At 35.0% G+C, this 12,751-nt stretch overlaps 1 protein-coding gene across 5 annotated transcripts; it reads right to left on the bottom strand.

Annotated features, from left to right (window-relative positions):
- Positions 1–481: 481 nt before the first annotated feature.
- LOC137744729 (uncharacterized) lies at positions 482–12,400 on the bottom strand. Of its 5 annotated transcripts, none has more exons than XM_068484521.2 (21): positions 12,168–12,400; positions 11,801–11,869; positions 11,626–11,698; positions 11,218–11,340; positions 10,771–10,940; positions 10,066–10,215; positions 9,183–9,326; positions 8,616–8,676; positions 7,916–8,229; positions 6,936–7,067; positions 6,075–6,194; positions 5,735–5,821; positions 5,474–5,596; positions 5,144–5,264; positions 4,918–5,043; positions 4,134–4,268; positions 3,542–3,693; positions 3,214–3,354; positions 1,608–1,931; positions 1,301–1,443; positions 482–905 (listed from the first exon to the last, which is right to left on the bottom strand). In XM_068484521.2, the coding sequence occupies exons 2-20, from the start codon at positions 11,855–11,857 to the stop codon at positions 1,333–1,335; spliced, it is 2,664 nt and encodes an 887-aa protein (XP_068340622.2). In that variant the 5' UTR covers positions 11,858–11,869; positions 12,168–12,400; the 3' UTR covers positions 482–905; positions 1,301–1,332. The 5 variants fall into 5 exon arrangements, with proteins under 5 accessions (XP_068340622.2, XP_068340621.2, XP_088537900.1 ...); XM_068484520.2 differs by having other exon boundaries at positions 11,801–11,863; XM_088681774.1 differs by lacking the exon at positions 3,214–3,354 and having other exon boundaries at positions 11,801–11,863; positions 12,168–12,385.
- Positions 12,401–12,751: the final 351 nt, after the last annotated feature.

Raw genomic sequence — 12,751 nt, 5'->3', positions numbered from 1 at the left:
CCAGTTTAGGGTCTCAGCATCTTTGTAATCCTAGCTAAAGTTTGCAAGCTTCCCTTGGTTCCACCTTGAAACACATATCATAAAATCTGACATAATAACAAGCAATTAAACCCGTAAGGCGTAAGAAAGTTGACTGGGAGGATCTTTTAGAGTAGCACACCGTCGACTGACCCTTGATCTTCTAAGAACGATCCAGGAGAGAGCGAGAGAGAGAGAGAGTAGGCTTGTCGGGACACAAAAGACGTGAACTATGACAAGTTCAGTTGATTAACCATACATGAATCATCTTCTATTTTGAGATGGTTTACAAATCATAAATATATGAAGAAAATATTAAGTCTTTCGAGGGCATTTGGGTTATTATTTGCACCAATCTTGTTTTGTTTTTCTTCTATTTTTTATTTTTGTGTGTTCCTGGAATACTTTGAACAAATTTGTTATTTCGGAGAATTTAGTATGTTTTTGGTTGTAAGTAACAGGATTAACAAAAATAATGATCTTGTTAATTACTAGGTTAAAGAAAAGGAGTAAAAGTACAAAGAAAAACTATTCCTAAATCACCATCAATCTGTTTCAATCTTTCTATAACAAAATTGGACACCCAACATCGCCAGATATAAGATGGAGACACTACTTTAGCTTAATGCCCCCAAAACCCGAAAAATATGGTACGTGTTTGAGACTCTTTTCTTCTTTTGCTTTTGATTAGTTACACTCGTTGAAAACCATGAGGTAGACACAACGGCTATGGGAGAAGTGCACTCAGTACCGGCCTTCGAGTACCTAAGCTGAACCAAGTCAAGGATTCACGACCAACATCAATCTGGAAGCCGTACTCTAGCTACTGGATCTGCACCGTCTGTTCTCTTTTAACTCCTTGTACTTCCACCATAGTTTGCGTATTCCTGCAACAAACAGAATCAGATGCAGCGGATGCTTATAGCTGTCCGGAAAACAAGTAGTTAAACTGGTTATCTAAAATTGGTCATTCACTAATCGTTATTCCAAATGTCATCCAAGTGTGATTTTAAAGCTACAAGGGCTAAAGCACATTCCAGAGCCATATACTTTCATCTCCCTCCTCCCACTGGATTGTGTACACATGAGATATCAATTTCTGAATAGTCCTACACACTTTCATCTCTTTATTTATTTATTTGAGAGAGAGAGTGAGAGAGAGAGGAGGAGGAGGAGGAAGAAGAGGGGGGGAGGGGGGGGTGAGTGGTTTAAAAGCGAAGCGGATTATTAGGGCCCTACACATAAATGAATCCTAAAGATGGTTATGAAGAAGAAGACTCACAACGCAAGTTAACTCAGGTTAACAATGTTCTTCTAGACGGACTGCATCTCACTATGCAGTGTTATTATTACAGTCTGTAGTCTACCAAGTGCACATTGCACCTTGTGCTTTTCTTCAATCGTCATGCGGATTTCCTCTGATGACTGCATAAATAAAGTGGAACAAAATTAAAGATCGCCGTTTTTTTTTTCCGGAAAAAAGAAAAAATAAAAGATCTCAACACAAAGCGCACATGTAAGAGTTGAATGCGTGGAAAAAAACCAAATCAAACCAACGAAAGAATTACACCTGGGACGAATGAAAATACCTGTAATAACCTGATGCCTTCCATGATATAGTCAATCTCCGCCTTGAACGAAGATATGATTTGACAGATTTTGTCATCCATATGCATCAATTGCAGCAGGAAAACGACTGCATCTACCATACTTGAAATGTCAGTTGCGTAGTGGGTATGATCACCAGTTACATGCGGCAAACTACTTTCGGTTATCCATGACCCCAACGTATTCAATACAAGATTCAGAAGTTCGTGACTTTTATCAAACAAGACAAAGCAAGGGATGAGATAATAACGACATGAAGTTGAAGAAATGGAAACGGTGGTCTTCTTGTCATCTTCAACAATGCACTGCATCAGAAGGCAGAAACTTGAGAAACGGTAAAACTGAAACAAGGCCTAAGGACCTTCATTGTTTGAAATAGAATAGTATGCACTAGAGCGTTATGCAACAATTTAAAAGTTCACAAAGAGGGGGCACAAAATGTAAAACAATACTACATGTCTACAAACGTATAGAAAGTATTAGTGCAAGATATCTGCGAAATGTTCCCTATATTGATAATTATTAAAAAGACATATATAGACATCCCTTCCAAAACCCCATCCTCCAGACCAGCAGTAGCATGAGATTGCAAACAAAATTATATTTTGTTGGCTTTTTATTAGAGGACATGATATTTAAAGATTCCAATCCATCGATTCTTGTGTTACAACGTGCAACTATGGAAGTATGACACGGTAACTAGCAACTTACCACACAAAGATACATTTATACTTCATAGAGGTTCCTATTGGAAAACACAACAATTTAAGATGAGCCTGTAAAGCAAAATGTCTTTGTGGATGTCTTTTCTCTTTGCCAAGGATAATAAGTCAATTATTATGTGTGCATGAATTACTATCTCTCTTTGTTAGAAAGATATTAAACGTACCAAGGCCAACCTAACCCTAATTTATTATCCTCATTTTGGTTACATTTGCAGACAGCGTACTGAGGCCAGCCTAATCCTAACCCAATTATCCCACCCTGGACAACTATTTGCATGATACTAATGCTGCCTTGCATCTTCATTAATACTAAAAATCTAATTAATAAAGGAAACATAAAGAAATCCTGATTAACTAGTGAAAAAAAAAAAAAAAAAAAAACCAAATCCTTGTGAGACAAGGAATAAAGTTATCCAAAACTAAAACTTAACTAAAAATCTTAAAACTCAAGCCTCTTTTCTATGAAATGTAATCAAGCCACTAACAAATATGCAACACTAACTCGTTACTTTTTCCTACTTCCAGATATTATTCTTGAATGAATGAGCATTATTCTTTCTTATTTTGTAGCACTCTTGTTTCTTTGATTTTCTCCACTTTAATTGACCCCTATCTTGCCCTACATCAATAACCGATATCAAATCTGAGCATCCCGTGAAAAAACTTATTTTCATGGGAAAGACAAATTTACATATGAGCAGCAGAGAATAACAGATTCAATAAATATTGAATTTCAGAAACGAAAAACACTGGAATCCTCTCAGTGGAACATATTCCAAACTAAGTTAGAAGACACAAGAAAGTAAAAAATGGTGTTTGGGGGGTTAAGGCAGATGCTCTCCAAACAAGAAATGAAAGTTACCTGTACAACGTCAATCAGATACCGTGGAAGGATATTGCCTAGGCTTATAAAAGCTCTTTGGGAAATTATCGTTGTTTTAGAGTCCAGTGTAATAAGCGTCCTAAGCATAGCACAAACGTTGTCTAGAGGGGGATTTTGAGACTGAAATATGTACAAAAATCAGAATCAGGAAAAATAGGTAAACTGTAACTTTCAGAAAGAAAACACAGGAACACACAGTAAGTTGACAAAGTTAAGAAGATGAAGTTATAAAATAATAAGTTAAGAAGATATTGATGTAAAGAAAACTAGAAAAACACAATAAGATGAAGTTATCTAGTCAACTCACCATCTGATCGAGTATAATTTTCTCTAGCATCTGTAAAACAAGAGTATTATCACCCATCTGTGACAAGCATGAGCAGACAATTCGGCTGAGTGACTTAAAAGTCCCTCGATTTGAGATATTCACATCATTCTCTCTATCAGGAACAATATTTTCTGCCATGATGAAGCCATTTTAGGTTTGGAACCCAACAAATTGCAACAAAAATTATGCATTTAAGTAATAAATTGGTTCTCTAGTAATACTAATATGAAGGCATCAGATCTTTTGGCAGCAAAAAGAATAAATAGCTATAAATAGTCCAGAGCAGGAACTTTCTATCCCAAAATCTCGGAGCAAGATAATATACTTTTAAGTAGAGCAAGATAATTTTTATTCTGAAGCGGCCTTTAAAACATTAGTTGACAAAGTCTTACACTTGCAATTTAGTTACCTTATTACGATAAAGCATGAAAAACGATAAATCATTTGAAAGTCATCATATTAGTAGAAAATTAGAAATTTTAAATTCATCATAAGATGTCAACCGGTACAAATAGAAATTACACATACTAATACAAACCATGAAGAGGAGAAGAAATTCTGTCAGACGTACCTGGGAAAACTCTGAAACGGGAGAGCAAAGTGATCAAGAAACTAATGTGATCAACAATCTGAATATGCCCAGATTTATAAGCTGAATTCAGGACCTCTATGATTCGAAATAATACATATTGTTCCAGATCAGGACCTGCAATGAACAGGAAATAGATAGAAATGTCAACTAAACAATCCCAATTTGCAAATAACTCGTCATACTTCAACAATGTTCACACATCACTGGAAAGCAGAAGAGAGAACATTCATCATTACTTCATATTGTTACCATATAACATCAATCAGAATCACCCTTTGATGTTTAATGGCAACCCCCTATATATTTGGATTTAATCACTTAACAAATGACAGTTGCATTAAGACATGAATGGCAAGCATCTATGTTCCAGTTGAAGGAAAATTACTATCATTCAGCCACAAAATGATGCAACAAAATGGTTTCTACATCAGATTTTAAAATGACATACTCTTTCTAATGAAGAAACTGATGCAGATAGGATTTTTTTTCCTGATTCTTGTAGTAAAAGATAACTCTACCAACAAAACTACTGTGCAAAAAGGAACATATCTGGTACCCATGTCACTTTAACCCAGAATACTTTAGGAATCCCAAGGTTCCCTTATAATTGTTATAACAGAAACAAGAATAGCTTGCATATTAATGGCATGCATGAGACATTAAAAAAGTCAAAATAATATCTATAGGGAACTTCGTACAGCATGCCAAACCTAAGCTGTCAAATCCATACAGAATCTAACCGAGGCAGACATGAATAACTTACATAGGCAACAGTAAGCTATTGACTTCAGCAAAAGTGGACCCAAATTAGAGATATAACAGAGGCAGGAAAGAGAGAGTTCTTGAGAATCTCTGGGAAGCCTTACAAAGGGACCATATAATACATTTCCTGCAAGAACAAGACACGGAATCATAAGAAACCAAGTTGTCTGCCGATGGATGATTAATCCACAAAAAAGAATACTAGTGTCTATTGAATGGGCTCTTACCATCATCTTTACTTATGACAAAAAATTCTTGCAGTGACAATTGCATGTTGTCATATTCCCATGCAAAGGACGAGTTCACTAAAGCACGTTGTCCCAGGCGAAGTAGAAGGTGCAGCACAACCTGAAGAAACATGCAATATAAACCAGAACTAATGGGGTGAAAAAGCATAGGTGATGATAAAGACTGACTATGCAGAAAAACAAAGACGATAAATAATGACAATAATAGTGAATAAGGTCCTCACAGAGAGATACAAGATGCAAAACCTACTGTCTAGATTCTTCTGTGTCAATACTATTGTCTGTCTTACGAGGTTAAAAAAATGTTACCTGGGAATAGTATGGGTTTTTATCACCCAGCAGGATAAGCAACACGGGAAGCTCTCTTATCCAGGTAATCTGAAAGTCTAATATCTCGGGAATACTCGGATCCAGGTACAGCATATCTTGTCTCTACGATGTGTAGAAAAGATCAAAATTCAATTTGAGAGAGAGAAAGAGATGAGTCTGATTTCTTCCTACCACGGGTATACTAAAAGGAAAGAAAAAACTTGGAGATATTGCAAGCAGGAGGTATAGAATCAAGCTTACAGGAACTAGCAGCTCCTCCAGTACGGAAAGACAAGCCAATTTTAAAGGGGATACAGGATTGCAGTCCTTGAATGCCTCACTAAAAGCCTGCATTTAATGATATATAGGTAACACCATTTTCAGAAGTTAAAAGACATAAATCATTTAATACCCCACTACAATGGTTTGTGTAAATTGGGAACCTCTAATTGTTTTAGAACCAAATCTAGAGTTACACAACCATTGAAGTACTTAAAGAAAAGAGTCAAGACAATCTTATAAAGAAAAAGGAATTCAGCTGACATAACTCTGCCGATGATAAACTCTTGGAATGTAAAATAGTTTTAAGTACAGCTCATACCTGAAGAAGGCGAGACTTCCAGTCATCTGCCACTTGAGAAACAAGTTTTGGAACAAAAGGAAGAAGTGAAATTAAATGCTTCTCCCAGACTGCCTTACCAGAAAGCGTGTCATTGCATACCTGTAAAGTAGCAAGTTTCCAACATTTTAAAAGAAGCTTTACAGAAAGTATTAGAAATGTAACCTAAAACATACAGTACAAAACTATTAAATACAGTAACCAAAATTGAATGAAATTTTCTTTTATAAATAACCACCCTGGCAAGTTCTGAGCATAAATATTTTCTTCAAAATTTGATGCTGCAAGTAACAACCTATCAGTTACATTATTCAATTGAACATAATATATGTCTTAATTTCTAGGAAAGCTCCTCAAGCACCCACCAGTATTTGAGCCCCAAACTATCATGGCAAAATGTAGATCATAAACTTCTTTTTACCTTCAAAACGTGATGCTGTGGAACAACAATCCATCGTTTACATTATTATATGGAAGACATTATTTTAATATATTTTTTTTCAAGGTAAATTACATCAAGCACCAAACCAGTATTTGCACCCCAAATTAACCCCCACCTTTGTGCTTAAGGGGAAGATGTGCCATGAGCCTCGAAGGCCATCATCAACGCTATTAATACACATTAGCAGAATGCAAATCATTTTTTTTTTTTTTTTGTCAATATATGAGATTATTTTATATTTCAATTCATTGAATAGAAACAATCAAATTACAATGCTATTATACTTACAACTGCTTATCACACCTAAATCAGTACTTTTAAGAAATACAAAGCACATGGTGCAGAAATTTGAACAGCATGAATGCAACTTCATACTAAAACATTATGGTAGACGAACCAACCTTTCCAAGCAGAGAATCTTCCAGAAATTCTAAAACTTTCTCAAATAAAACAGGAGGAGGGCAGATCCATTTGCTTAAGTGCAAAAATATTTCTGTCATCACAGTGTTCAAGACAAAATATTTAACATCATCCTGTCAAACAGATATAGAAAAGAACCGATTCAAGTCAAAAAGAGAACTTGTAATACTGGCAACAAAAGACCCTCATAAAATGTGAAAAGAGTTACTACAGACACACACACACATCTACAGCTAAGAATGTGCCTCACATAGTAGACATCCCTTTCTAAGATATTTGGTGCCCATATAGCACCTGCCCAGATCCTAAAGTTCGAAATTTCCCCCCAAGAAAAAACTCTAGTATAGAATTCTTACTATACACTCGGGTTTCAAGAATGTAAGAGCTGCCAAGGGGTTGGCCTGATATAATCCATAGAACAAGACAGACTTATGGAAACATGACCTTCTATGAAAATGTCAACATGTTCAGATACCATTAGATAGAAATGAAAACTCCCAAATACTGAATCGAAATTGCAAGACATACAAGAAATATCTTAGGTGAACAAAACAAAACATAAATTGAGAGAAATGCAAGAAATATCTAAGATGAACAAAAAATAAAATGTGAAGGTCAAAGACACATTATTCATTGCATTCGTATTATGACAGTATAAATTTTATTCAAAGTATAATATATCATTATCAATGAAATAACAAGGGTCCGAAAAAATGGAATATATCAATGAAAATATTGACAAATACATCGAAAATGAGAGAAATTGCAAATGATGGAAATTTTGACACAAAAATAAAATATTCAAGCAATACTATAGACTTCCATTCTTACTAGAGTATTAAAACAGAAAGACCATAGAACGGATGCAAAATAAAGTGACACCAATCAAGAGACTCCTAAAGAAGTCATTTTGCAGAAACAATGATGAGTTTAAAAGTTATATTAAGGTTATAACTTATACCTTTTCTGAAAGTTGATTTCTCATGTTCAGGGGAAACAAAACTTGTAAAAACTTCTTCACTAGTGTCACGGAGATAGTATCACACATAGTCACACCATGCCCCCCTTGAGAAGGTTGTGATTCTAGTTTACCCTCATCAGTCATATAAAAGAAGAATTTGACTGCAAGGTTTATGCTGTTAAGCACGGACAGCATACAATCAAATGATTGTGTATTAAGAAGAGAGCCAGTCTGAACTTCCGGAATAAAATCTTGGAAACAATTTACTAGAACTGGGACAAGGTCTTTTAGTTTCGGGATGATGATTGAACATCCTACAAAAGAAAGCAAGATGACGATAGGTCAATACGAAAACGAAAAAAGGTATTAAATAATTGGAAGTTCTTGAATTGCGGAATGCTTGTCCCACTAAACAGCAACTTATTAACACAATCTAAGTAACAAGCTGATATCATCAGAGTGAATTTTGATTTCTCCTGCTGTGAGAATGCTGCCAACTACAAGGCATTTGAAACTAAGAAGTACATACTAATAAAATTACATAACCAAAATAAGTATTATCATTCCAATGTTCAGGGACTTCAACTATCAAACTCATATTGATCTATGTCGTGATATGAGCCATAACTAGACACATGGTGCCATCTGTAGAACATAATCGACAATGATGTATAAACACATGCACCAATGTATCACATACCAGCAGATTTTGCAGGTACATCAGGCTCAAAAGCATGCAGTATCCCTTGTCCAGCACCATTCTATTAAGTAAAAGGAAAGGTATTACAAAACTATTTCATAAATAAGGCAAGAGACTAAAAGCAGTAACTCAGAACAGTTTCTTCCTGATGCAATTATATGCCCAGATAGTTCTTTTTCCTTTCATTTGGCCTCTGATCACCACTATAACCCTAGAAAAAAAATACTCTCCCATTCAAAAATTGTTCGTCCAGCTTCAGAAGTCAGATCTCCGAGTATGAATAAAAACAAATTTATTTTCAAAACTTTCACATGTGTAGTCGAGGCTATTTTTCATGGCTTTCTGACTGACACATGCTTTGCACCCCTCGTCTAAACTAACTAAGTAGAGGAAAATGATGATTATAATAACAACAATAACAAAATTTAACAGCAAAGTTTCAACCATAATGTGCAATGAAAGAATACAGCTGGAAGGTACAAGAAAACAAGCAGGCTCATGCTGCATAATACAAACAATGAAAGAAAACGTGCAAACCCTCTGGATTTTAAGAAAACTTAAAAATACCTTTTCACACGAGCCAACTTCTCTCTTGTTACATGGCAAAAGCGACAAGCATAGTTCCAGGCCGGCAAGAGCAGTCTTGAGCTTGCCCTTGTCCTCTAAAAAAAACTGGTTCCTCCGCAGAATATCCTCAAAGCTTTGAAGAATCTGTCAATGAAGCAATCGTTAAAACAACCTTAAAAGTTATCTTTAAACACAAAAAGAGAGCGGTAACAGTGAAAAAATCGAGTTCATCTAAATTTTAGATTCATTAGCCACACAGACAGACTAAACCATTAACAATTGATAGGAACTAACGCAGTGGAAAATATAAAGGCAACCAAACAAACAAGCTCACACACCCACCAGGGATAAAGATTCGATCAAGAATATCTGCATACAGGAATAACATGTCTAGTGGGAATAAGAAAGAAAGAAAGAAAGAAGATGACAAGTAACCTAAAGCTCAACATCTATAAGAACTTTCCTGTTATTGAGCAGAATGAGAGCAAATAAAACATGAAGTGAAGAGACCAAGAATTACAGAAAGAGCAGAATCATGGAGAAAGAATGTTGTTGAATAAGGCCTCAATCCATAACACTAGACCACAAAGTTGCAAACTCTAGCCATGAAATACCATTATAATGTAACTAAGAGACAGTGTGGAGTCTCAAAAGATGATTATGTAACATCCGATCTTTGTGACAGGTACATAGCTACCAGAATATGCCTAAAGTCAATTCCATTAGAATAATGCATAGAAGAACAACAAACCATATAACAGTTCATAGTTAATGACCAAAGCATAAATCAGAAATTCTACAGTTGTACATCAGAATAACATATCTAATAATGATTCCAATGAAAACACTGCATACAACATTTTACAGCACAATCTTAGGATACCTTTTCAGCATTCAAGAAGAAGGAAGGTGGATGGTATTGGATAGCAAGCTCCAAAAATTTGAAAGCCATCAACCGAACATCTATTGCTAAATGTGTCATCGCATTAAATATATAGGCCATCATCAAGGAAATCAACAGCTCTTGATTATCCTGGACAAGAAAAGAAGGGAAAAAAATGTCACATTAAATTCATTGGCTATAAACACCACCGAACTTAATGATAATAATAGAGAGATGATGACAACAAAATCTCAAAACAATGTTACAATTAGATGAATCCATAAATGCAATAAAAGCAGTGTAGATGTGAAACTACCAAATTGTTCTATTGTATGGAAGATGCATAACATTAAGAAAAAGTGAAAACTAGGAAGGAAAAAGAATAAGCCCTTCAAAGATAATTTATGTCAATTTCTATGAAAGAGACGGAATAAATTCCATTTCCCCCCAGCTAGGAATGGCTTTGCACATCCAGAAGTATGGTCTGGCCGTTTAATTTAGTGCAATGCATGGCAACAATTGAATAAAATTTGGCATATAAGACACTTGTATCATGAAAAAATTAAGAGGAAAATAGTGTAATTAACAACCCAAAACTTTCTTGAACTGCAAATAATCAAATATAATCGTCCTTGTTTCGCATTAATACATTTAATTCACAACAGATTTTTACCTTGCTGCATTCAGACAAGAATAAAAAATTACCTCCTTACAGCCAGGTAAAATTACTGACTTAAAAAGTTGATATAGCGTATCTCGAACCAGTCTATCGTCATCACCAATGCGTTCACGCAGCTTTTCAACAACAGCATACTTGTGCAACCTCAACTCTTCTGGATACCTAAGGAGTAAATCCTTCATACCCAATAATGCATCTTCAAAGAGAAATAACAGTAAGATTATTAGATATATACTATACGGTACAAAATATCAATAATGGGAAACAACTTCCTAGACAACATAATTATTGAAAAGGTCGTAACTTCTTCAAATTTAACACATTAAAACCCAAATCAATGTGCAGAAATACATGATCAAAGATCTAGGTAATCTATTTCAGGTTAAAAATAGATTAATTCTCATATTTTGGAAGATACTGTAAGGCTATAAGTGTTTTCATTAAGAAAATATTTTAAAATAACATTAAAATACCTTTACGAACTTTCGGGTTGTAATGAGATGTTTGCTGAAGAAGTTCTTTCAATGTTAAACCTTTCTTGTTCACTGCTAATCCTGCCTTCTCCGATGCCACACTCTGCTCGGGAAGAACAATTGCTGCTCATAGCGACCATTATTTAGTACTCATTAAGAAACTAGTTCACTACGATATTTGACATCAAAATGGAAGCACATAGGCAACTCCATCATCATGGCAAGAAAAAGTATTTCAAACAATCAAGAGAATACAAACTCTCATCCTTAATTACTCTTGTCACCCCCAAACGAACTTATTTTAAAACGATGACAGAATTTTCCTTTCAATGAATTAACGAAAAACAACACAGAGAGTACAAAAAGCAATATCAACTCATGAATTTAAGAACAGATTAAAGTCAAAACCTTTGGACTTAATTTCAGTATTCGTAGCGTTCTTTGGTGGCGGCAACTTTCTGCCAATCTTTCGCTTTATTTTCTGCAAAAATTAAAGAAGAAAATAAACATCAAATGCAAACGAAGTTTTCAGATGTTGAACTTCCCAAAGCAAAATGCATTCAAAACCCTAAATATCGATTACTTTGAAGTCGATGCCGCGCTTTTGCTGCTTCTTTGCCGGAGCCTTGGAGCGTGCCATTTATACCTACAGCTTACACACAATAAAACGATCCTATTAAGTTTATGCGCAAACTAATTACTTTGTTTATTGTATGGCATACAATTTAATTGACGAAATAAAAGGCTCTGCTGATCATATCAGATAGTATCAAATGGCAATGCGGCGCCGTTTTCAGGCCTTAGCCAGCTATTAAGAACAAGAACTCCAGGAGCAGTAAACTAAACCAGCTCTCCGTTTGGCAGCTCAGAAAATTTGGGGAAGTAAAAAGGAAAATAGCAACTCTAAAAAAATTAAAGAGAAATAATTGTTTCTCCCTTCCTTTGCGTACCTTTTTCTCGGCAACCAAACAGCGGAATGGAAACCGTAAGCTGTAGTCTTCGAAGTGCCAAGCAACGAAGTTGAAGGAGGAGGAGAAGGGAAGAGAAGGTCAAGGAACGAGAAAGTGACAGTCACGGCGGCGAGGAGGTAATTGCAGAGCGTTTAGTGAGGGAAGGAGGAGTTTTGTGGAGCGGCGGAGAGACACACTTCCTATTTTATTTCAATTGTAAATAACTTATTTTTATACTAAAAATTTTATAATCCATATTTTTTAAAAGAGAATTGTTATCATCACTCCAAAAATCTCATTCTAAACTTTAAATTTTCTATATTTAGAAATAAAAATATACTTGTGGGATGGAGAATGAGATTTTTAGAGTGCCAATAACGCTTCTCATTTTAAATTCTTAAAATTACTCAAAGATTATTCTTATGAGAGTTTTTATCATAAATTTTTTTTGAAATTGACTTTCACCATCAAGATGGTCTTTGAAATTGAAAATCAATCAATGTAGTTCCTCAAAATAGGTGTGGCAAATTAATGTGGTCATTCCATCACAATTATATTGAAACTTTCGTTAAGTGTTGATATAG

This window comes from Pyrus communis, chromosome 12 (genome assembly GCF_041283825.1).
Source record: "Pyrus communis isolate YQ-2024b chromosome 12, ASM4128382v1, whole genome shotgun sequence".
Classification (NCBI taxonomy): domain Eukaryota; kingdom Viridiplantae; phylum Streptophyta; class Magnoliopsida; order Rosales; family Rosaceae; genus Pyrus; species Pyrus communis.
The sequence above is the reverse complement of the archived record's forward strand: the minus strand, read 5'-3'. Positions and strand labels throughout refer to the sequence as shown.

Excerpts from the sequence above, each read along its gene's own strand:
- LOC137744729 (XM_068484521.2), bottom strand. The coding sequence starts at position 11,857 with ATGGCACGCTCCAAGGCTCCGGCAAAGAAGCAGCAAAAGCGCGGCATC. Across the intron at positions 11,341-11,625 it reads TACTGAAATTAAGTCCAAAG|CAATTGTTCTTCCCGAGCAG; the intron begins GTTTTGACTTTA and ends CGCTATGAGCAG. Across the intron at positions 6,195-6,935 it reads AAGATTCTCTGCTTGGAAAG|GTATGCAATGACACGCTTTC; the intron begins GTTGGTTCGTCT and ends GCTACTTTACAG.